Genomic DNA, 25106 nt, shown 5'->3' with positions numbered 1-25106 from the left:
AGTAGGTTGCCATTTCCTTCTCCAAGGGATCTTCCTGACACAGGGATCGAACTCATGTCTCCTGTATTTCCTGCACTGTTGGTGGATTCCTTACCCATGGAGCCACTGGAGAAACCAAGCCCCAATACCAATTTTGTAACCTGGAAGAGTTTAGAACATTTTTTATTTTTACTGAGACGGAGTGAGACCTCTTACCTGAATACCTGGAAGTCAAAGAAAGGCTTGACCCTCATCAAGACCCAGCCAATGTCCAGTAAAGGGATACTGAGCAGGAAGCAGGGACAGGAATGAGACTCCCAGCATCTTGGCATAGTCAATGTCCAGATCATTGGTCATTTGGAATTTGGGATTTTGGAATTCTTCCAAAAGGCCTGAAGCATGTGAATATTGATACCAATATGAGTCTATGAGGTGACATCAAACTATAACAATGTTGAAAGAACTACTGAAATGCTCTAAAGTCAGAGGGTCCCTTCCCAGTTTAATAATAGGTCATCAAAGTGAGGGAACAGAGGTGCTTTTGAAGGCAGGAGTTACTGAGAAGGAGCCTGTAGCTGGCCCCCCTGCTCCCTGTTCAATTCTCTGTTCATGAAGCACAGACTTGCCATTATACAGCCTTCCCTGCTTGCCAAGGTATATTCACATCTGACCTTCTTGGCCTTGCCAGGCTGTGGGACGTCTATAGGCCAGAGGCTGTGTTCCCGATATACAGAGAGGGGCTTGCCACCTGGAAGCTGGGCTGCTGAAGCAAGTGTCCACAGCAGACTACGGGGACTTCCTTTCTTGTCTTGGGTACCCCAAGGCCACCACAAAGCCCTCCTTCCCAGATGGTTTGATTTTTAATGTTTCTTTTCCTATTCCCAAGTCCTTCCTGCTTTGCAACATATTTGAAACTATATGATACTAAATTATTTGATACTAATACAGTATCATATTATTTTTTATTTTCTGAAACTACCTTATAGCTTATATACCTTACACATCACCACACCACATCATCACATTCTTTGGTGTTTGTCTGCTTTTCTCCTCTCAATTGAAGAAGATTAAAAACACATTTATTTTGAGAAACCTCTAATGACAGGTCCTCAGAATATGTACTTGGGAAAGGCTGGTTGAGTGAATGACTTCTGTGCAAAATTTGTGTGAGGAGCCTTAGCTGGAAGTGTCTGTCCTATTCCTGGCCTGGGGAATCTTTGAGCGTTAGATAACTGAATGCTAGGTAGCATTATCACAAATTTCAAAGTGTTCCATGTATAATACATGCTACAGCCGGGATATGTGGGTGAAGCTCTAAAATACTGTGCTGAGAGAAAGAAGGTGATGGCACCCCACTCCAGTACTCTTGCCTGGAATGTCCCATGGGCGGAGGAGCCTGGTAGGCTGCAGTCCATGGGGTCGCTAGGAGTCGGACACGACTGAGCAACTTCACTTTCACTTTTCACTTTCATGCATTGGAGAAGGCAGTGGCAACCCGCTCCAGTGTTCTTGCCTGGAGAATCCCAGGGATGGGGGAGCCTGGTGGGCTGCCGTCTATGGGGTCGCACAGAGTCGGACACGACTGAAGCGACTTAGCAGCAGCAGAGAGAAAGAAGCCAGGCCCCAAAGAATACATTCTGCATATTCTGATCATCTGAAACTTTTAGAAAAGGCAAATCTAGATTGTGTGGCAGACACAGGTCACAGCGAGGAAGAGATGAAGAGTGATTGGAGAAGAGCAGGGACATTTCTGGGAAAAGGAAATACTCAGGATTTTTATCATATTGGTAGTCACTGGGTTTTCCAAAAAAGTTTGTTCAGGTTTTCAGGTTATGGAAAAATGAAGTTTTTGGCCAATCCAGTACATGGGCATATACATTTGTCAAAAAGCTCAGGTCTGTATACTTTTAAGGAGGTGCATATAAATGATGTTATAACAAGTGGATTGAAACATGTGTAATGAGAGAAGGAAAGTATGAAAATACTAGCACCTACTTTTCCTCCTGTTCTCAAAGCTATCTTGGGCATTTATAACATCTTGATACATGAGTGCAATTTCAATAATTTGTGTGTGTGTGTGTTCTCTTTTTCCTTTGGCAGCAGCAAACCTAACTCAGAAAACACTTCTAAGTGAATGAACTTTGACTTTAATCCAGCTGGTTGCATAAGAAGGAGCAGAACACAAAACAAACATATATTCATTTGCTCTTTCTTGCTGAAATCATGAGGCAGAGATATGCTCCTCACCATGACTCATACATTTTATTAAGTAAACTGCCCATGCTCATTCCACTTATTTTAATTAGGGCTGCTTTAACCATGTGCTACACTTTCTCCCTATTGTGTGGGTTTGACTCCATCACTTCTTTTCTGTGTTAATAAAAAGTAGCTTTTCATATTTACCTCTTTCAAGGGTACATGGGGAACTAATGAGACACCTTTGAGCCTTCTTCCTTCTGACGAAGGCAGGGACAGTGTGCGTGTGTACAGATGTCCTCAGGCCTTGTCTCTGACTCTTGTCTTCTTGCCCTTCTAGACTCCAGAGCCCAGTGCACACCTGCCAGGCCACGGTGACATTGAAGGTCAGCAGCTCCCCTCTTCTCCTGCAGAACCAGAGGAACAGGAGTGGAGCCAGGAAACAGACCACAGTGATTGTGAGACACTGTCCCACCAGAGTGAAAGTCCATCAGACACCAAAACTGATCCTTTTGAAAGTGCTTCTGACACTGAGTCCCTGCCTGGTGACCTCCTAGAGGGAATCTGCCTCCCTCCACGTGGTACCTCCGGGGACAGGGAAGCACACAAGGGATGCTCTGACACCCCAGCATCTGGGAACCCTCAGGAGCAATATTTGACAGATGTCCCTGGGCTTGACCCAAAGGAGGAACTAGATCTGTGCCTTGACTTCAAGGAAGAGTCTCACGAAACGGGGTTACGAACCTTTGCTACAGTTGCTGGAGAAGTGAGAGCCATCCTTCAGGAGGATGTGGCTGGCCCAGAGCTAGAGCTGCCACCAGGAAGGGCTGCTCTCCTCACACAGGACTGTGCACGGGGGCTTACAGGCAGTTACAGCCTCCCACCAGCAAAGGTGGTGACTGTCCAAGACATCACAGGATTCTCTGTTTTTTCTTCTCAGAAATCCAGGTCTGAGAGTCATCTGGGCACCCCACTGGTCTGGCCCCTTCTTCTCTGGTGCACGGAACAGAGCCAGAGCTGGCCGAATATCCACAACAGGCAGAGGGGATGCCAGCTGTCCCTCAGGAGCCCGCTGAATAGCACAGCCCCTCTGGGAGCCAGGGCAGGGAAAAAATGTCCTCCAGACCCCACATCGAAAACAGGCTTGCTCTGCTCCCAGTACAGCTTTGATACTACCTGCTGGCTTCCTTTAGGGACATCCTGCCTCCTACATGCCAAGTTTTACCATAGTGTCCCAGAAAATAGTTATGATGAAGGCAGGGCACTCCCAAGGCACTGCCGTTGGCTCACAAGGACTCTGAACAGGGCCCACTCCATAGCAGAATTTCCCTTAAGAAACTCTGAGGATCCTTTAGGGCAGAACTTTGTGAAGTTTGGGACCCATCTGAAGGAAGGGACAGAAGCAGAACGGGCTCCAATAACACAAACCCCTCTTCACCCTGTTCCCACCCAGCTGTCTCACTTACTTCCTACTTCCCAAAGGAAGACTCTTCCTTTGAAGGATCAGTACAAACTCAGGGCTCTAAACTGGAAAAGGGCCTCTCAGGACACGCCCTCTGAAGGTCTCTGGCTGGAAAACCAGTTAGGACAGGATTCTAGGTCCTGCCCAGTCTCTTCATGCCTTACTGCAGAGTTGGTGAGCCTCACCACAGAGGAAGTGCCAGTGCCAGCAAAGTGCAAGTCCGGACACGGCCCAGAAAGCAGACCAGGGGAGCCCCAAGGCCCTGGCCAGGCACCAGATGCTGAGGACGTGAGTGATGCACAGAAGCACCTTCAGGACATTTCTGCTGAGCCAGGAAACCAAACCAGCAATTACACATCAAAGTATATCCTCAGTGAAAAAAGAAAGCCATCTGCTAGGGCCAAGTTCCCAAATCATCCCAGCAAGAGCGGGTCACTGGTGTGGAACAGAGACTGGGGAGTTTGCTCCAGAGTGATAGATAATTCATATGCTCCAGAGACGACCCTGAAATCAAGCACAGCAGACGCTTTAAAGAAAGCAGAAGACGTGATGGTTCCAGATCCGAGCTTCACAAAAAATGCCTTGCAGGGCTTTTCAGGAGTCGCAGGAGCCACCATGTCTCCCTGCAGCTGTGGGGATGAGGAGTGTGAGCAGGGGCACAAGGGTGATACCATATCCTTTGCAGAGGGCCTCCAGACAGAGCCCAAAGCAGACACATCTTCTAGGGGCACGCTCATCATTATAGCTGTTGAGCAGAAAGGGCTGCAGGCCACGAGGAAGAAAATGGGTCCTCTGCTAAGAACACAGTCCTGTGAGTTTCTAGAGGAAAGACCAGGGTCTCCCCACAGTGCTGGAGCGACCCCCTGTGAGTCTCCTCTGGCTGGGAAACCAAAAACTTGCGGCAATGAGTGTGAGCTGCCAGCAGCCTGCAGCCTCCGAGGTAACGATGGGGCTCTTCGGCAGGTGGCCCAAGCCTCAGAGTCTGGGATAGTTCTGATCCCCCAGGCTGCTTCGGAAGATTGGCCCCCTGGGAGGAGAAAAACTTCCCAGGAGCACGCGGGGGACATGCTGAGCACAGGGGTGCCTATGGAAGAGAACCAACCCGAGGCCAGCCAGAGCTCCAGGATTCCAGCGGCCAGGGAGGAAGCTACTGGGAAGCCCGAGGCCTGTGGCCCTCACCCCTCGGGCAGCCGAGGGCCACCGAGCCCGGAGGACACGCGAGGGGTGTGCGCAGCAGAGGGCGATGCAGACACAGACAAGCACCCCGGCGCCCAGGCCCGTGCCCAAAAGAGTGCACTCCAACAGCCCAGACCGCCTCACCAGCTCCGCCAAGCATCGCGGGAGCCTGGAAAGCGCCTGGCGTTTCCCAAGGTTATCTCCTTCCGAAAAGGCAAGCCCTTGGCCGCTGAGAGCCCGGGAGGGGGCCACCCTGGGGATTCCTCTGGCCTCAAGGAACTGTGCTCCGACAGGCAACCCCCAACGGGCAGCGCGCAGAGCACCTCCGGCCAGGCCGGAACTCCTTGCAACGCGCACGCCAGCACCCTTCCGGTGATCGGCCTCCAGGGATTAAGCCAAGGAGCCCCAGGGCTGATGGAAGTGGGCCGGGTGGACACGCCTGGGGACCTCGGTAGCAGAAGACAGTCCTCAGAAAGCTGCAACGCCAAGAGACTCAAAACTCCAGAGAAAAGACTCAGGGCGAGGTTGGCCTCAGCTCATAAGACCTTTGCAAGTTTTTTTGAGTCAAGAGTTTTAGAAAAAGAGAACACTGGCCAATGTTCTTCATGTTCTTTGAAGGACCAGAAGGAAAAGAGCAGGTTGCGCCAGAGTTCCTGGCGCACATTCCTGAAAAGCAAAGATGCCCAAGGCTCCAAAAGGCCCTCCTTAGTAAGTCTGATTCCAGGACCAGAAATCTTGAATACCCCCAGCCGTTTCCCACCAGAGACCAATAGCCACTGTGAGAAGCAGGCGGAACACAAGGAGAGCTATGTTTTTAGAGATCATTGGACACCCACGCATTCCCCCATACCTTTGTCATCCAGCAATTTGTCTTCTTCAGATAACAGGAGAAAAAGTGAACCAACTATCAAATGTACAAGTACCCAGGAAAGTGGTGAATACATAGCTCCGAGTACCTTTCCTGAAAAGTCTTGGCCTATGTCCCCCACCAGTCCTGGGAGTCAGCAGGCTGGGATCAGCCACACCCTTCCCTCAAGCTCCACCTGTTGCCTGGCACAGGGAAGCCAAAGCGTGCCCTCTAAGCCCCTGAGCCCCAAGCCCCAGAGTCTCAGGCCTGGTGCCCAGGGGGCAGATTTCCACTACCCTGAAAAGGGTAGGGCCATCTCAGTGGTTTCTCTTGGAAGCTACCGCCATGTGGACAACAGCTCAGAGGCCCCTGGAAACCCCAAGATGTCCCAGGCCTGGATAAGCCTCCTACTTTCTCTGCAGGCATTAGACCAGGGTGAGCAGAAGGAAGAGAGTAGGAAAAGAGGCCAGCGTCCCTGTGGTGTAAGCACAGCACCCTCACTTAAGGACCTTCTTGGAAGTGAGGTGAGTTATCTGTGACTCACATTTTTTTACCTCTTAAGTAGGGACCACACAGGACATTTTCCTAAGTGTGTGGAGGGGAGGAGTAGGAAGGCCAGTCTGCCTTCCATGGAGATTGCCCCACTTAACACACATGAGGGTCCCACCAGAATCAACACAGCTAGACTGATCGCTTGAAATTTGCCAAACTAACAAGTGGGAACTGCATTTTGTTCTAATTCTGTGTGGTCTCTATTTTCCCTATGTAATTCAAGCTATCTGAATTCCCCTTTGTATCAGTGGCCTGTTCATAGTCTGGTTATTTTGTATCCGGTGGTTGATGTAGGGAGAAGGCAATGGCACCCCACTCCAGTACTCTTGCCTGGAAAATCCCATGGACAGAGGAGCCTGGTGGGCTGCAGTCCATGGGGTCGCTAAGAGTCAGACACGATTGAGCAACTTCACTTTCACTTTCATTTTCATGCATTGGAGAAGGAAATTCTGTCAGCCTTCATTCTTCTCCACTGTGAAATTTTAAAAGGAAATTTTCCAACTTTGTTTTCTAGTATATTTATTTATTTATTTTTTTTCCTGAACTCTAAACCTGATCCAGTTTAACTTGTTTGAATATAAGGAGAGATTAGTGGTGCTTCTGAAATTCCTAGTAAAATAAAACTCCCCCAAAGCAAAGGCATCTACCCAGGATAGGGAACAGGTGCTGGGTCAGGCACAAGAAAAGGGATACAAGCTTGGGATTTCTCTCAAGTCAGGCTGCCCTCTGAAGGAGGTAAATTCCAGAAAGAGTAGTCTTGGGACTGTGAAAGCAGACCTCCCTTTTCCTGTCCACTCCTGCACCCATTTACCCTTGTCCTGTTGCTTCTTAGACAAATAGATGTGATGTCTCTGCGTGCCCAGCACTGTGCTGGTGTGAAAGGGCAAAAGGTTCAGCATTAGCCTCAAGCAGGGCCAAACACAGCCTCCCACCCCCATGTGCTGCCTCTGGGCTCCTGGTGAACCCGGCCCTTTAGCAAGCTGGCTGTGGTCTCCCTGTGGCAAGTGTCAGTCACCCTTTCTGAGCGTGCACCTTTCCCCTGCACTCAGGCTCTCCAGCCTTCGTATATGTTCTGATTTGCAAGCATATGTGGCCTTCTCTTTCCTCCTGTTAAGATTCAAAAGAGGAATAGGAACGAACATTTATTCAGCATCTGCTTAGTGTCTGGTCCTTTCCTGGGCACTTGACGATCATCTCACTGTTTGCTAAACAAATGCAGGCTGTCCGGGTGTTTGCTGAGGCCCCCCGCACCTGCTCTTCCCATAGACTATACTTCTGTGCACAGGACAAGCTGAAGGCCCTGTGTGCTATAACTGACAAGTCTGGAGTGCCCATTGCAGCCACCAGGCTTTTTGTGGGCTGCTTAGGAGGAAACGAGCTGGGACAGGTGAGCATTCACAGGGTATTCCCAACTCACTGGCATTAGATGTTTTGCATTCAAAAGTGAGGACTACCAGCTGAAATTACATCACTTTATTCAACATATGGCAACCCACTCCAGTACTCTTGCCTGGAAAATCCCATGGATGGAGGGGCCTGGTAGGCTGCAGTCCATGGGGTCACTAAAAGTCGGACACGACTGAGCGACTTCACTTTCACTTTTCACTTTCATGCATTGGAGAAGGAAATGGCAACCCACTCCAGTGTTCTTGCCTGGAGAATCCCGGGGACGGGGGGAGCCTAGTGGGCTGCCGTCTATGGGGTCACACAGAGTCGGACACGACTGAAGCGACTTAGCAGCAGCATTCAACATATGTCATCATCTGTAAAGTGTGAAATATTAGCTTTCAAAGATTTTTTCCCTATTGTTTTGCTTATTTTTAATTATTAGTAAAATTAAAAACAAAGCCAGTACAGATGTAGAAGAGAAAAAGTAACAATTTCCCTTTAAAGCCCCAGTCACATTCCACAGAAGGAAATAGGGTCAGCAGTCTGTTGTATGTTATCTACATTATCTCCACACATCAACAGGATGATAAGGGGGATGGCTCAGCTGGTGAAGAATCCGCCTGCAATGCGGGAGACCTGGGTTTGATCCCCGGGTTGGGAAGATCCCCTGGAGAAGGGAACAGCTACCCACTTCAGTATTCTGGCCTAGAGAATTCCACGGACTGTATAGTCCATGGGGTCACAGAGAGTCAGACACGATGAGCATGAGCATCTTTCACTTTCACTTTGGGGAAAAGAGGGTTACACAACTGTAGCTTTCTTGTTTACTTTAATAAAACAGCAAATACAGACTCCAGGTGTTTTATATACATTGTTCTCTAGTTGAAACCAGCATGCTATTTCATAGTCGCATATTTCATATTACTATACTGTATTTAGTTAATTATTTTTCTATTGATTAATATTGAGGTAAAATCAAGCAGTGAGAGTAAAATCAAGTAGTCTAAAAAGATTTTTAGTACCTAAATAATATAATCATAAAACTGATTTAGTAGTGCTACACATATTAATGGAGAAGGCAATGGCACCCCACTCCAGTACTCTTGCCTGGAAAATCCCATGGGCGGAGGAGCCTGGTAGGCTGCAGTCCATGGGGTCACTAAGAGTCGGACGACTGAGCGACTTCACTTTCACTTTTCACTTTCATGCATTGGAGAAGGAAATGGCAACCCACTCCAGTGTTCTTGCCTGGAGAATCCCAGGGACGGGGGAGCCTAGTGGGCTGCCGTCTATGGGGTCACACAGAGTCGGACACGACTGAAGCGACTTAGCAACAGCATACATATTAATGTGTATATCTGTACACAATGGGAAACAGCATTCCCTTCAGACTGTCCCTGTGTTTATGGGAGGAGCAGGCGCAGGGGCGTGTGTGCGTGCTGTGTGCTCAGTTGTGTCTGACTCTGTGCAACCCCATGGAGTGTAGCCCACAAAGCTCCACTGCCCATGAAATTCTCCAGGCAATAATATTGGCGTGGGTTGCCATTTCCTCCTCCAGGGGATTCTCCCAACCCAGGGACTGAACCCAAGTCTCTTGCATCTCCTCCACTGGCACGTGGATTCTTTACCACTGTGCCACCTGGGAAGCCCCCAACTGCAGGGAGCCTCAGCAAACACCAACAGCCTGCACGCTGTGATGGTAAAGGACGCAAGAATGAGTCAGGCATGAAGTGGATGCTGGATAAATGTTCATTCATATTCTTCTTTCTATTTCAAATCTCACAGGAGGAATGAGTACTCACACCCTTGTGCATCAGAACATGTGTTAATACCAATACAAGAGAGTGGCAAATACATGTACATGGGAAGGAGAGGGGAGAAAAGCTCTGAAAAGTTTACTCTCTCTACTGAACTTAGAGCTAGAGGTGAGGCTCCATCTAGTGGTTGCTCCTGGGAGAGCAGGCTGTAATTGCAGGAGAAATTTGCAAGGAATCCAGGGGTGTTCCCATTTCTTCATCCCACAATGCTCTTAAGTAGCAAGCGTTCTTTTATTCCAAAACTACCAGTGTTAAATTTTCTTCCAGATTTTATTCTGGAACCATATATTTAACATGGTCATAATCATGTCATCTATGTTATTATTCAGTTGCTCAGTCATGCCTGACTCTGCAACCCCATTGACTGCAGCATGCCAGGCTTCCCTGTCCTTCACCATCTCCTGGAGCTTGCTCAAACTCATGTCCATCAAGTCGATGATGCCATCCAACCATCTCAAACTTCCATCACCCCCTTCTCCTTCTGCCCTCAATGTTTCCCAGAATCAGGGTCTTTTCCAATGAGTTGGTTCTTCGCATCAGGTGGCCAAAGTATTGGAGCTTCAGCTTCAATATCAGTCCTGCCAATGAATGTTCAGGACTGATTTCCTCTAGGATTGACTGGTTGGATCTCTTTGCAGTCCAATGGACTCTCTAGAGTCTTCTCCAACACCACAGTTTGAAAGCATCACTTCTTCAGTGCTCAGCCTTCTTTATGGTCCAACTGTCACATCCATACATGACTACTGGAAAAACCATAGCTTTGACCAGATGGACATTTGCCGGTAAAGTAATGCCTCTGCTTCTTAATACACTGTCTAGATGTGTCATAACTTTTCTTCCATGTAATCTATAGAGGCTTTAACTTCCTGTGATTTCACATCCTGCAGTTTGTTCCTTTAGAGCTCTTTTAATTTGAGATATGCAGCATGATACAGAAAAGCCTAGTGCATAAATGTGTAGACAATATATTGCTGTGAAACGAACACTGAGTAACCTGCACTTGAGTCAGAACACTACAGCCCTTCCTGGTCTAAGAGTCCTTCTTCCTAGCTGGCCGTAGGCTCTGTGCCAACTTCTATGGTATTCACTTCCTTGTCTTCTATAGTTTTACTGCTTACCTTTGTGCCTCCAAACAATGTAGTTTATTTTTGCCTATTTTTGAACTTTATGTGCATACAACCTTATGTGTTCTTTTATTCCTTATCCATTTGGTTTACTCTAATTTTGTTAAGACTCATCCTTGTGCTGTGTGTCGAAAGTTCTTTCATTTTCATCATTATGTACAATGACTTTGAATCAGCATCCCACAGCGTATGTATCAGTCAGTTTCCTGATATCAGCAAGTACGTTGCTGCCAGGAAACTTTGTGCCCAGGTGCCTACTGCATGAGCATATGCCTTTCTGTTGGATGTGCCTCCTAGAGTGAAATGGCTGAGTCATTGGGGTTGCTTATCTTCAGCTTTACCAGCTTTACTAGATACTGCCAGATATTCCAAAGTGATTGTGCCAGTTTACACTCACTCCATAAGAGTTTCCTTTTCCCCATAGTCTCATTAGCCTTTGCTTGATATTGTTAACTAATTTTAACCATTCTGCTAGGCAGGTAGAGGTAATCTGCATTTCCTCAATGTCTGAAGAGGGCTTCTCAGGTGACACAAATGGTAAAGAATCCATCTGCTAATGCAAGAGACACAAGAGATGCAGGTTCTATTCCTGGGTCAGTAAGATCCCCTGGAGAAGGAAATGGAAAACCACTCAGTATTCTTCCTGGGAAATCTCATGGACAGAAGAGCCTGGTGGGCTACAGTCCATGAGTCCATGAGTCCACGGGGTTGCAAAGAGTCAGACACAACTGAGCGCTGCACTGGCTAATGTCTAAAGAGGCTCAGTGCAGTTCAGTTGCTCAGTCGTGTCCAATGCTGCAATCCCATGGACTGCAGCATGCCAGGCTTCCCTGTCCATCACCAGCTTCTGGGGCTTGCTCAAATTGTGTCCATCAAGTCAGTGATGCCATCCAACTATCTCATCCTCTGTTGTCCCCTTCTCTTCCTGCCTTCAATCTTTCACAGAATCAGGGTGAGTCAGCTCTTCGCATCAGGTGGCCAAAGTATTGGAGTTTCAGCTTCAACATCAGTCCTTCCAATGAACACCCAGGACTGATCTCCTTTAGGATGGACTGGTTGGATCTCCTTGCAGTCCAAGGGACTCTCAAGAGTCTTCTCCACCACCACAGTTCAAAAGCATCAATTCTTTGATGCTCAGCTTTCTTTATGATTCAACTCTCACATCCATACATGACTACGGGAAAAAGCAGAGCTTTAACTACACAGACCTTGGTCAGAAAAGTAATGTCTCTGCTTTGTAATATGCTGTCTAGGTTTGTAATAGCTTTTCTTACAAGGAGCAAGCATCTTTTAATTTCATGGCTGCAATCACCATCTGCAGCGATTTGGGAACCCCCCAAAATAAAGTCTGTCACTGTTTCTATTATTTCCCCAACTATAAGCCATGAAGTGATGGGACTGGATGGCATGATCTTAGTTTTTTGAATGTTGAGTTTTAAGCCAAGTTTTTCACTCTCCTCTTTCACCTTCATCAAGAGGTTCTTTAGGTCCTCCTCACTCTCTGAATAAGGGTGGAGTCATCTGCATATCTGAGTTTATTGATATTTCTCCCAGCAATCTTGATTTTGGCTTGATTTAATCCAGCCCAGCATTTCACATGGTGTACTGTGCATATAAGTTAAACAAGCAGGGTAACAATATACAGCCTTGATGTACTCCTTTCCCAATTTGGAATCAGTTCATTGTTCCATGTCCAGTTCTAACTGTTGCTTCCTGACCTGCAAACAGATTTCTCAGGAGGCAGGTAAGGTGGTCTGGTAGTTCCATGTCTTTAAGAATTTTCCAGTTTGTTGTGATCCACACAGTCAAAGGCTTTAGCATAATCACTGAAGCAAAAGTAGCTGTTTTTCTGGAATTCTCTTGCTTTTTTTGATGATCCAGCGGGTGTTGGCAACTTGATCTCTGGTTCTTCTGCCTTTTCTAAATCTGGCTTAAACATCTGGAAGTTCTTGGTTCACATACTGTTGAAGCCACATTTTGAGAATTTTGAGCATTACTTTGCTATCATGTAAGATGAGTGCAATTGTGTGGTAGTTTGAACATTCCTTGGCATTGTCTTTCTTTGGGATTGGAATGAAAACTGACCTTTTCCAGTCCTGTGGACACTGCTGAGTTTTCCAGATTTTCTGGCATATTGAGTTAACAGCATCATCTTTTAGGATCTGAAATAGCTCAGCTGGAATTCCATCACCTCCACTGGCTTTGTTCATAGTGATGCTTCCTAAGGCTCACTTGACTTCACACTCCAGGATGTCTGGCTCTAGGTGAGTGATCACACCATCATGGTTGTCTGGGTCATTAAGATCTTTTTTGGATAGTTCTTCTGTGTATTCTTGCCACCTTTTCTTAATATCTTATGTTTCTGTTAGGTCCATACTGTTTCTGTCCTTTATTGTGCCCATCTTTGCATGAAATGTTTCCTCAGTATCTCTTAATTTTCATGAGGAGATGTCTAGTCTTTCCTGTTTTATTGTTTTCCTTTTTCTTTGCATTGTTCACTTAAGAAGGCCTTCTTATCTCTCCTTGCTATTCTTCGGAACTCTGAATTCAGATGGATATGTCTTCCCTTTTCTCCTTTGCCTTTCACTTCTCTTCTTTTCTCAACCCTTTGTAAGGCCTCCTCAGACAACCATTTTGCTTTTTTGCATTTCTTTTTCTTGGGGATAGTTTTTATCACCACCTCCTGTACCGTGTCACATATCTCCTTCCATAGTTCTTCAGACAGTCTGTTTACCAGAGTTAATCACTTGAATCTATTTGTCACTTCCACTGTATAATCGTAAGGAATTTTATTTAGGTCATACCTGAATGGTCTAGTGTTTTTCCCTACTTTCTTCAGTTTAAGTCTGAATTTTTGTGATGAGAAGTTCATGATCTGAGTTACAGTCAGCTCCCAGTCTTGTTTTTGCTGACTGTATAGAGCTTCTATACACCCTTTTAATGCTTTTTGACAATTTGGATATTCTCTTTGGGGATGTGTCTGACCTAATACCTTGTCCATTTGTCAATGAAGTTGTCATTTACTTACTGATTGTACACATTCTGGATACAATCGCTTTGTTGGTTAAATGTGCCATCAACATGATTTCCCACTCCATGGTTTGTGTCTTTTCTTCTTTGGTGATATCTTTTAATGAACAGAAATTCTAAATTTCATTGTTTTCAAGAGTATCCATCTATTCTTTACCCCCAGGTCATGACTAGAATTCCCTAAATTACCTTTTTAAAACTTTCATGGACTTATTGTTTACCTGTAGGTCTCTGAGATGTCTACAGCTGACTTTTGTGTTCCATTGGCCTCTGTCCACCCTTGTGCCAGTTCAGAGTCTTTATTGCTGTAGGTGTATGTACTGTTGCTGTCCAGGTGACCACATCCTCTCGCCATGTTCTTCTTCAATTTAATAAATATTTAACCAGCTGTGGACCAGACAATATCCTAGGCACTATGGATATAGTATTGAAGAGCATATGAAAAGATCTCTGTCCTCAAGGGAGGGGCAGGAGGTGAGAGTGAGTAAATAATTGAGCAAATAAGATTATTTCAGATATTGAAAAGACTATTAACATTGAAATGTAATTAAGAAATCGAAAAGGTTAATGGAATGGGGCTCCCTTGGCTTAGAAGTTTGAAGTCTAACAAAGCCTTTCAGGTGGCCCTCTCAGGTCTAGTCCAACTTCTCAGTGATGAGGAAGAATTTCCTTAACTACAGACAGCCATGTAATTTGGCCCTCCACAGTGTCACCTTACACCTGGGATATTCTAGCATATTTGTGTGTATGATGGAGAACAGGAGGAGGCAATCCTTGGGAGTAAAAAGGTGCTGTTTGCATGTAGAGATTTTTAATTTCAGGTAGAGGGACAGAGAACTTAGGATTCCAGGGAAAGCAAATTTTAGCATCTTATTTATAATCTTATTTGTACATAGATGGGTTTGTGCTCCTGGCTAAGGGGGCTTGGAAGGAGATCAAGATCAAGAGGGAGCAAGAAAAGAAATGGCTGTGGGAGCATCAGCTTAGTGAATGCTGAGTGGTTTACCTGACCTTCTTCCGTCCTCTTCTCTGACTTGGGCAGCAAGGGTCCACAGTGCTGTTTCTACTTAGAGATTTTAAGTGAGGGTGGGGGAGTACAATGTGAACATTTTCTAACCTTGAAAAATCTTTTGTATTCTAAAATTTATAAGGAGAGGCACAGGCCCTAAAATAGCTAAAACGGTTTTGTAAAAGTAATAAAGTGAGAGGAATCCATCTACCCAATATTAGTTAGGGCTACTTAATCAGTTGTGGTATTGGGGTAGGGATAGACATATAGATCACAAGAAAAGAGTAGAGAACCCCAAAACAGATGCATACACATGCACTCAACTGGTTTCTGATGCAAAAGCAATTTAGTGGAAGAACAGTAGTCTTTCAACAAACAGGGCTAAGGTATTTGGACATCCATAAGGGAAAAACTAAACCTAAACCTCACACTTTATCCAAAAACAATTTAAAATTAATTAATCACACATTTAAATGTAAAACATAACACTATAAGATTTTTAGGAGGAAATCTTTGAGATCTAGAAGATAATAAAGAGTTCTTAGTCACAATACCAAAGGTACATCCATAATGGAAAAAAATAATAAATTGGACTTCATCAAAATCAAAACCTTTTGCTGTACAAAGAAGCACTCTGGTAGGAAGATGAAAAGCTAAACCACACGTTGGGGAGACTTTATTTGCAAACCACATATCCAACAAAAGAGTAGTTCTAGAATATAAAATCTCAAAATTCAACAGTAAAAATACAAACAATCCAACTAGAAAATGGACAAAAGACATTTAACCAGAGAGTATATACAGATGGCAAATGTGCACATGAAAAGACCATTAACCAAAAAGGAAATGCAAATTAAAAACACAATCAGAATGAATAAAATAAAAATATATGAGAACCCCCAATACTGGTAAGGATGTGAAGAAACTGAGTATCTTGCACATTTCTGGTAGGAATGTGAAACAGTACAGTTACTTTGGAAAAGGGCTGGCAGTTTCTTATGAAACTGAACCTGGGTTAATTGTATGACCCAGCAATTGCACTTGTGTCTTTATCTCAGGAAAATGAAACTTAGTTTACACATAAACTTAATACATAAGTGTTCATAGTAGCCCTAAGCTGGAAACAAGCCAGATATCTTTCTATGGGTAGATGGTTAACAAAGTGTGGGACATCCATACCATGGAATAGTATTATAATATTATACAGTCATAGTAGTAGTATAGCACAGTAGTAATATTCCACAGTATGAATAATAGTGAAATACAACTTAAGTGGTTCTCCAGAAAATTATTGTGAGTGGGAAAAAACCAATAGCAAAAAGTTATATACTATAAGAATCCATCCATAAAACATTCTTAAAATGAAAAAATATAGCAATGAAGAATATATTAGTCATTACCAGAGGTTGGAGGGGAGAAGTTGGGTGAGGTTATAAAAGGGCAGCCCAAGGATCCTGAAGTGATGACATTGTTCTGTATCTGGATGTGGTGGTGGGTAGTTGAATCTACATATGTGATAAAACCACAAAGAACTAACTATATAATACCATGCACACGTATATGCACACAAGCGCACATACAAATGACTGGAGGGAAACAGAATCTCAGTGAGGTCTTGGTCGTCTCAGGGTCTCTTCCTGGTGGTGATACTGTGCTGCACCACTGTGAGAGTCTGTGTACAGAGGACCCTGGACCTCTCAGTAGTGTTCCTTACATCTGCATGAGTATCTACAATTATTATATCAAAATCAAAAGTTTAATTAGAGGAAAACATTTATATCATTTGTTTAATGACTACAAGGTATTCATTTGTATGTATGCATCCAATTCTTAATCAGTTTTCTACTGTTTTGAACAGTTAGGTTGTTCACAACTTTTTAAATAATGCCACAGTGAACATCCTTGTAAATAAGCTTTCAGTTCAGTTAAGTAGCTCAGTCGTGTCTGACTCTTTGTGACCCCATGGACTGCAGTATGCCAGGCTTCCCTGTCCATCACCAACTCACGGAGCTTACTCAAACTCATGTCCATTGAGTCAGTGATGCCATCCAAGTATCTTATCCTCTGTCATCCCCTTCTCCTCCCGCCTTCGATCGTTGCCAGCATCAGGATCTTTTCAAATGAGTCACTTCTTCATATCAGGTGGCCAAAGTATTGGGGTTTCAGCTTCAGCATAAGCTTTAGAAAATGCTTTATTCTCCCTGTTTTTTAGGGTGGTTTTTTTTTTCCTTTTACTTTAAGAAAAGTTGTCAAAATTATGCATGCACATAGTTATAAAGTAAAATGGTACTAACATTGTGCTTCTCAAAGTTAAAGGTTCATTTAGATTGCCTGAGCTCTGCTGGGATACAGGTTCTGACTAGATGTGCAGGTGGGACCTGAGGATGCAGTGCTCACCAGCTCGCGTGTGACAGGACACTGCCGATCCCCTCACCACAGTCTGACTCGAGAGTAGTGAGGAGTTAGAAGACTGCCTCTGAAAACAAGACAGCCATCTGCTTGTCCCTCCCTCACCCAGAGACAATCAAGTTAGATTTTAATAATAATGTTAAACTGCTATTTTGATTTATTATTTAAAATGTTATCTATTAACCTGCAGTTGTGGTCATCATGAAGAATCAGCATCTCAGATTTTTGTCTCCTCTCCATTCCTATTCAACTAATATCATTTCCCAGTATCCAGCTAAATCAGTAACAAGTGCTTATATTACCATGGACATGAAAATATTATTCAGTGTAGAGCCAAGTAGTGGATTATAGTGACATTTCTTTTCCTGGAGTTAATAATGATTGCATTTTTTGTATGTGTGATTTTCTATGTCTGTCCTTCAATTTAACTCTCCATCAGGTCATCTACAAACCATTTTCTAAATGTTCAAACATGTCAGTATTCTATCAAGTCTCTCCTTTCTCCTAGGGGCCTTCCTCTGACCTCCTGCTATAATTCAGACGAATTGTTCTCCAGGAATCCTGCATAATTTTCCTCTCTGATTTCCTGTTTCTTGAATCCTATATCTACCTGTACTTCTTTATTATGCTCAAAAATATCTTCCTTAAGAAAAAGTACATAAGAGGTATAGACATAGAGTTTTGAACGTCTGAAGAAAAACTCCTTTTTTAACTTTCATACTTGATGGATGCTGAGGCTTTATATAGAATTCTGGGTTGAAATTACCCTTCAAAAACTTCTCTGAAAGTCCAGTGGTTAAGAGCTTCCAATGAAGAGGCTGTGGATTCAGTTCTTGGTTGAGGAACTAAGATCCCACATGCCATGTGGCAAGCCAAAAGATAAAATAAAAAGGGAGTAAGAACTAAATTTTTTTAAAAAGTAAAAAAAAACTTGAAGACATTTCTTCACTGTGATCTACCATTGAATGTTGCTGGTGAGAAGGACCATGGCATTTGTGTATGGCTTAGGTTTTTATTTTTAACTTAGTTTTTCAGAGTTCTTCTTTTATCCCTGTTGTTCTGAAATATCTTAGTGATAATCCTGGATGTGAGTTTCTTTTTATCCACTGAGCTCAACATTCATTGTACCCTTCAGTCTAGACACTCAACCTTTACTGTTGGGAAAAAAGATATGTATTATTTACTTGATAATTTCCTTCTCTCCTTTTCCCCTGGAACTCCTGTTAGACGTTGTAACTTCTTGATAGGGCTCTAATAGTCTTCATATTTCTACATTCTCTCTTCATCTTTGTTTTATTAATTTTTTGGAGAGATTTTACTCGTTTATTGCCAGCACTCCTATTGAATTTTTCCATTGTTCTCTAATTTTATTTTGTGGTTAAAAAAGCTTTTTGATCATATTAATTATACATGCTCCTTATAAAGAATTGCAGCAATACATAAAAATATAGAGAACATAAAAAATTCCCTGTAGGTTAATAGTTAGAGTATACAAACAGCTCATCTTAAAAACAACTTAAAATCAAAGAAACAAACAACCCAATCAAAAAATGGGCAGAAGACCTAAACAGATATTCCTCGCAAGAAGACATACAGATGGCCAACAGACACATGAAAAATGCTCAACATCACTAATTATTGAGAAATGCAGATCAAAACCACAATGAGGTATCACTTCACACCAGTCAGAATGGTCATCATCAATAATAAAGGCTGGAGGGGTGTGGGAAAAGGGGAACCTCTGTATACTATTGGTGGTAATGTAAATTGGTATAGCCACTGTGAAAAACAGTAAGGAGATTTCTTAAACAAAAATAGAGCTGTCATACAATATAGCAACCCTACTCTTGGGCACATATCTGGAGAAAACTCTAATTTGAAAAGGTACATGAACCCCTGTGTTCATAGCAGCACCATTTATAACAGCCAAAACATGAAAACAGGCCAAGGGCCCATCAACAGATAATTGTTTTAAAAAGATATGGTACAGATATACAGTGGAATATTACTCAGCCATAAGAAATGAAATATTGCCATTTGATGGATGGACATGAATGGACCTTGAGAATATCATACTAACTGAAGTAAGTCAGAGAAAGGAAAGTACTATATGGTCACTTATATGTATAATCTCAAAATGATACAAATGATTATGCATAAAACAGGCATGGAAAACAGATTTATTATTACAAAAGTGGAAAGGGATTTGGGGAAGGATAAATTAGGAGCTTGAGATTAACAGATACAAACTACTGTGCATAAAATAAACAAGGATTTACTCTGTAGCACAGGGAATTGTATTCAATATCTTGTAATAACCCATAATACAAATAATCTGAGTATATACATATATATATATAAAAAACTGAATCACTTTGCTGAAATTAACACAATATTGTAAACCAACTATACTTCAATAATAATTTTTTTAATTTATTAATTTTTTATTGAAGGATAATTGCTTTACAGAGTTTTGCTGTTTTCAGTCAAACCTCAACATGAATCAGCCATAGGTATACATATATCCCCTCCCTTTTGAAACTCTTTCCCATCTTTCTCCCATCTCTCTCCCCATCCCACCCCTCTAGGTTGATACAGAGCTCTTGTTTGGGTTTCCTGAGCCATACAGCAAATTCCGTTGGCTATCTATTTTATGTATGGTAATGTAAGATTCCATGTTACTGTTTCCATATATCTCACCCTCTCCTCCCCTCTCCCCATACCCATAAGTCTATTCTCTATGTCTGTTTCTCCATTGCTGCCCTGTAAATAAATTCTTCAGTACCATTTTTCTAGATTCCGTATATATGTGATCAGTTCAGTTCAGTTCAGTTCAGTCACTCAGTTGTGTCCGACTCTTTGCAACCCCATGAATTGCAGCACGCCAGGCCTCCCTGTCCATCACCAACTCCCAGAGTTTACCCAAACTCTTGTCCATCGAGTCGGTGATGCCATCTAGCCATCTCATCCTCTGTTGTCCCCTTCTCCTCCTGCCCCCAATCCAGCCCATCATCAGAGTCTTTTTCAGTGAGTTAGCTCTTCACATGAGGTGGCCAAAGTATTGGAGTTTCAGCTTTAGCATCAGTCCTTCCAAAGAACACCCAGGACTTATCTCCTTTATAATGGACTGGTCGGATCTCCTTGCAGTCCAAGGGACTCTCAGGAGTCTTCTCCAACACCACAGTTCAAAAACATCAATTCTTCGGCGCTCAGCTTTCTTCACAGTCCAACTCTCACATCCATACATGACCACTGGAAAAACCGTAGCCTTGACTAGACGAACCTTTGTTGGCAAAGTAATGTCTCTGCTTTTGAATATGCTATCTAGGTTGGTCATAACTTTCCTTCCAAGGAGTAAGCGTCTTTTAATTTCATGGCTGCAGTCACCATCTGCAGTGATTTGGGAGCCCAAAAAAGTAAAGTCTGACACTGTTTCCACTGTTTCCCCATCTATTTCCCATAAAGTGATGGGACCAGATGCCATGATCTTAGTTTTCTGAATGTTGAGCTTTAAGCCAACTTTTTCACTCTCCACTTTCACTTTCATCAAGAGGCTTTTGAGTTCCTCTTCACTTTCTGCCATAAGGGTGGTGTCATCTGCATATCTGAGGTTATTGATATTTCTCCCGGCAATCTTGATTCCAGCTTGTGCTTCTTCCAGCCCAGCATTTCTCATGATGTACTCTGCATAGAAGTTAAATAAGCAGGGTGACAATATACAGCCTTGACATACTCCTTTTCCTATTTGGAACCAGTCTGTTGTTCCATGTCCAATTCTAACTGTTGCTTCCTGACCTACATGTAGTTTTCTCAGGAGGCAGATCAGGTGGTCTGGTATTCCCATCTCTTTCAGAATTTTCCACAGTTGATTGTGATCCACACAGTCAAAGGCTTTGGCATAGTCAATAAAGCAGAAATAGATGTTTTTCTGGAACTCTCTTGCTTCTTCCATGATCCAGCGGATGTTGGCAGTTTGATCTCTGGTTCCTGTGCCTTTTCTAAAACCAGCTTGAACATCCGGAAGTTCACGGTTCATGTATTGCTGAAGCCTGGCTTGAAGAATTTTGAGCATTACTTTACTAGCATGTGAGATGAGTGCAACTGTGCAGTAGTTTGAGCATTCTTTGGCATTGCCTTTCTTTGGGATTGGAATGAAAACTGACCTTTTCCAGTCCTGTGGCGAATATGGTATTTATATTTCTCTTTCTAACTCCCTTCACTCTGTATAATAGGTTCTAAGTTCATCCACCTCATCAAAACTGACTCAAATGCGTTCCTTTTTATGGCTCAGTAATATTCCATTGTGTATATATACCACAAGTTCTTTATCCATTCATCTGTCAGTGGACATCTAGGTTGCTTCCATGTTCTAGCTATTGTAAATAGTGCTGCAATGAACATTGGGATACATGTGTCTCTTTCAATTTTGGTTTTCTCAAGGTATATGCCTAGGAGTGGAATTGCTGGGTCATATGGTCATTTTATTCCTAGTTTTTTAAGGAATCTCTATACCGTCTTCCATACTGGCTCTATCAATTTACATTTCCAGCAACAGTGCAAGTGTGTCTTTTTTGTCCACACCCTGTCCAGCGTTTATTGTTTGTAGACTTTTTGATGAGGGCTGTTCTGACCAGTGTGAGGTGATATCTCATTGTAGTTTTGATTTGCATTTATCTAATAATGAGCGATGTTGATCTTTTCATGTGTTTGTTATCCATCTATATGTCTTCTTTGGAGAAATGTCTCTTTAGGTCTTTTTCCCACTCTTTGATTGGGTTGTTTGTTTTTCTGGTATTGAGTTGTATGAGCTGCTTGTATATTTTGGAAATTACTCCTTTCTCAATTGTTTCATTTGCTATTATTTTCTCCCATTCTGAGGGTGTCTTTTCACCTTACAGTTTCCTTTGCTGTGCAAATGCTTTTACGTTTAATCAGGTCCCACTTGTTTACTTTTATTTTTATTTCCATTACTTTAGGAGGTGGGTCATAGAGCATCTTGCTTTGATTTATGTCATCAGGTGTTCTGCCTATGTTTTCCTCTAAGAGTTTTATAATTTCTGGTCTTACCTTTAGGTCTTTAATTCATTTTGAGTTTATCTTTGTGTATGGTGTTAGGAAGTGTCCTAATTTCATTCTTTTGCATGTCGCTGTCCAGTTTTCCCAGCACCACTTTTTGAAGAGGCTATCTTTGCCCCATTGTATATTCTTGCCTCCTTTGTCAAAAATAAGGTACCCATAGGTGCATGGGTTTATCTCTGGGCTCTCTATCTTGTTCCATTGGTCTATATTTCTGTGTTTGTACCAGTACCATACTGTCTTGTTGACTGCAGCTTTGTAGTATAACCTGAAGCCAGGAAGTTTGATTCCTCCAGCTCCATTCTTCTTTCTCAAGACTGCTTTGCTAGTCAGGATCTTTTGTGTTTTCATATGAATTGTGAAATTTTTTGTTCTAGTTCTGTGAAAAATGCCATTGATAATTTGATAGGGATTGCATTGAATCTGTAGACTGCATTTGATTGTATAGTCATTTTCACAATATTGATTCTTCCTACTCAGGAACATGGAATATCTCTCCATCTGTTTATGTCATCTTTGATTTCTTTCATTAGTGTATTTTAATTTTCTCTGTACATTCCTTTCATCTCTTTAGGTAAGATTATTCCTAGATGTTTAATTCTTTTTCTTGCAATGCTGAATAGGATTGATTCCTTAGTTGTTCTTTCTGGCTTTTCATTGTTAGTATATAGAAATGCAAGTGATTTCTGTATATTGATTTTGTGTCCTGCAACTTTGCTAAATTCACTGATTAGCTCTAGTAATTTTCTGATACTATTTTTAGGGTTTTCTATGTACACTATGGGCTCCCCTTGTGGCTCAGCTGAAAAAGAATCTACCTGCAATGTGGGAGACCTGGGTTCGGTCCCTGGGTTGGGAAGATCCCCTGGAGAAGGGAAAGGCTACCCACTCCGGTATTCTGACCTGGAGAATTCCATGGACTATACTGTCCATGGAGTTGCAAAGATCTTCATGGCAAATAGATGGAGAAACAGTGGAAACAGTGACAGACTTTATTTTTTTTTTGCTTTTTATGGCTTCCCTGTTGGCTCAGATGGTAAAGCATCTGCCTGCAGTGTGGGAGACCTGGGTTCGATCCTTGGGTTGGGAAGATTCCCTGGAGAAGGAAATGGCAACCCACTCCAGTACTCTTGCCTGGAAAATTCTGTGGACTAAGGAGCCTGGTAGGCTACAGTCCATGGGGTTGCAAAGAGTCAGACACGACTGAGCAACTTCACTTCACTTCACTTCATGTATACTATCATGTCATCTGCAAACAGTGAGAGCTTTACTTCTTCTTTTCCGATCTGGATTCCTTTTATTTCTTTTCCTTCTCTGATTGCTGTGGCTAGGACTTCCAGAACTATGTTGAATAATAGTGGCGAAAGCGGACACCCTTGTCTTGTTCCTGATCTTAGGGGGAATGCTTTCAGTTTTTCACCATTGAGACTAATGTTTGCTGTAGGCTTATCATATATGGCCTTTACTATGTTGAGGTAGGTTACTTATATGCCCATTTTTTGAAGAGTTTTAATAATAAATAAGGGCTGATTTTGTTAAAACCTTTTTCTGAATCTATTGAGATGATCATATGGTTTTTCTCTTTCAATTTGTTAATCTGGTGTATCACATTGTTTGATTTATGTATATTAAAGAATCCTTGCATCCCTGGAATAAACCCAACTTGGTCATGGTGTTTGGTGTGTTGCTGAATTCTGTTTGCTAAAATTTTGTTGAGGATTTTTGCATCTATGTTCATCAGTGATATTGGCTTGTAGTGTTCTTTTTTTGTGTTGTATTTGTCTCGTTTTGGTATCAGGGTGATGGTGGCCTCGTGGAATGAATTTGGAAGTGTTCCTTCCTCTGCAATTTTTTGAAAGAGTTTTAGAAGGATAGGCATTAGCACTTCTCTAAATGTTTGATAGAATTCTCCTGTGAAGCCATCTGGTTCTGGGCTTTTGTTTTTTGGGGAGATTTTTGATCACAGCTTCAATTTCAGTGCTTGTAATTGGGTTTTTCATAATTTCTATTTCTTCCTGGTTCAGTCTTGGAAGATTGAACTTTCAAAGAATCTGTCCATTTCTTCCAGGTTATCTATTTTATTGTCATATAGTTGTTCATAATAGTCTCATAGTCCTTTGTATTTCTGCATTGTCTTTTGTAACCTCTCCTTTTCCATTTCTAATTTTGTTTATTTGATTCTTCTCTCTTTTTTTCTTGATGAGTCTGGCTAAGGGTTTGTTAATTTTGTTTATCTTCTCAAAGAACCAGCTTTTAGTTTTATTAATCTTTACTGTTGTTTCTGTCATTTCTTTTTCATTTTTTCTGCTCAGATCTTTATGATTTCTTTCCTTCTTCTAATTTTGGTGTTTTTTTTTTTTTTTTCTTCTTCATTTTCCAGTTGCTTTAGGTGTAAGGTTAGGTTGTCTTTTCGATGCTTTTCTTGTTTCTTGAGGTAGGATTGTATTGCTGTAGACTTCCCTCTTAGACCTGCTTTTGCTGCATCCCATAGCTTTTGATTTGTCATGTTTTCATTGTCATTTGTTTCTAGAAATTTTTTTTTATTTCCCTTTTTCTTCAGTAAACTGTTGGTTATTTAAAAATGTACTGTTTAATCTCCATGTGTTTCTGTTTGTTATAGTTTTTTTCTTATAATTGATATCTAGTCTCTTAGCATTGTGGTCAGAGAAGATGCTTGATACAATTTCAATTTTCTTAAATTTACTGAGGTTTGATTTGTGACCCAAGATGTGGTCTATCCTGGAGAATGTTCCATGTGCACTTGAGAAGAAGGTGTATTCTTCTGCATTTGGATGGAATGTCATGAAGATATCAATGAGCTCCATCTTGTCTAATGTATCATTTAAGACTTGTGTTTCCTTATTAATTTTCTGTTTTGATGATCTATCCATTGGTGTGAGTGGGGTGTTAAAGTCTCCTACTCTTATTGTGTTACTGTCAATTTCTCCTTTTATGTCTGTGTTTGTCTTATGTATTGGGGTGCTCCTATGTTGGGTGCATAGGTATTTGCAATTGTTATGTCTTCCTCTTGGATTGATCC

General features: G+C 42.4%; 1 protein-coding gene across 2 annotated transcripts in view; it reads left to right on the top strand.

Moving 5' to 3' along the window:
- ARHGEF4 (Rho guanine nucleotide exchange factor 4) overlaps positions 1-25106 on the top strand; it is a 326417-nt gene that overhangs the window by 137622 nt on the left and 163689 nt on the right. For both annotated transcript variants that reach the window (XM_005888578.2, XM_070359984.1), the window contains exon 2: positions 2516-6184. In XM_005888578.2, coding sequence (XP_005888640.2) covers positions 2516-6184 — 3669 coding nt within the window. The remainder of the gene's footprint in view (positions 1-2515; positions 6185-25106) is intronic.

Source organism: Bos mutus, chromosome 2 (assembly GCF_027580195.1).
Source record: "Bos mutus isolate GX-2022 chromosome 2, NWIPB_WYAK_1.1, whole genome shotgun sequence".
NCBI classification, from domain to species: domain Eukaryota; kingdom Metazoa; phylum Chordata; class Mammalia; order Artiodactyla; family Bovidae; genus Bos; species Bos mutus.
The sequence above is the reverse complement of the archived record's forward strand: the minus strand, read 5'-3'. Positions and strand labels throughout refer to the sequence as shown.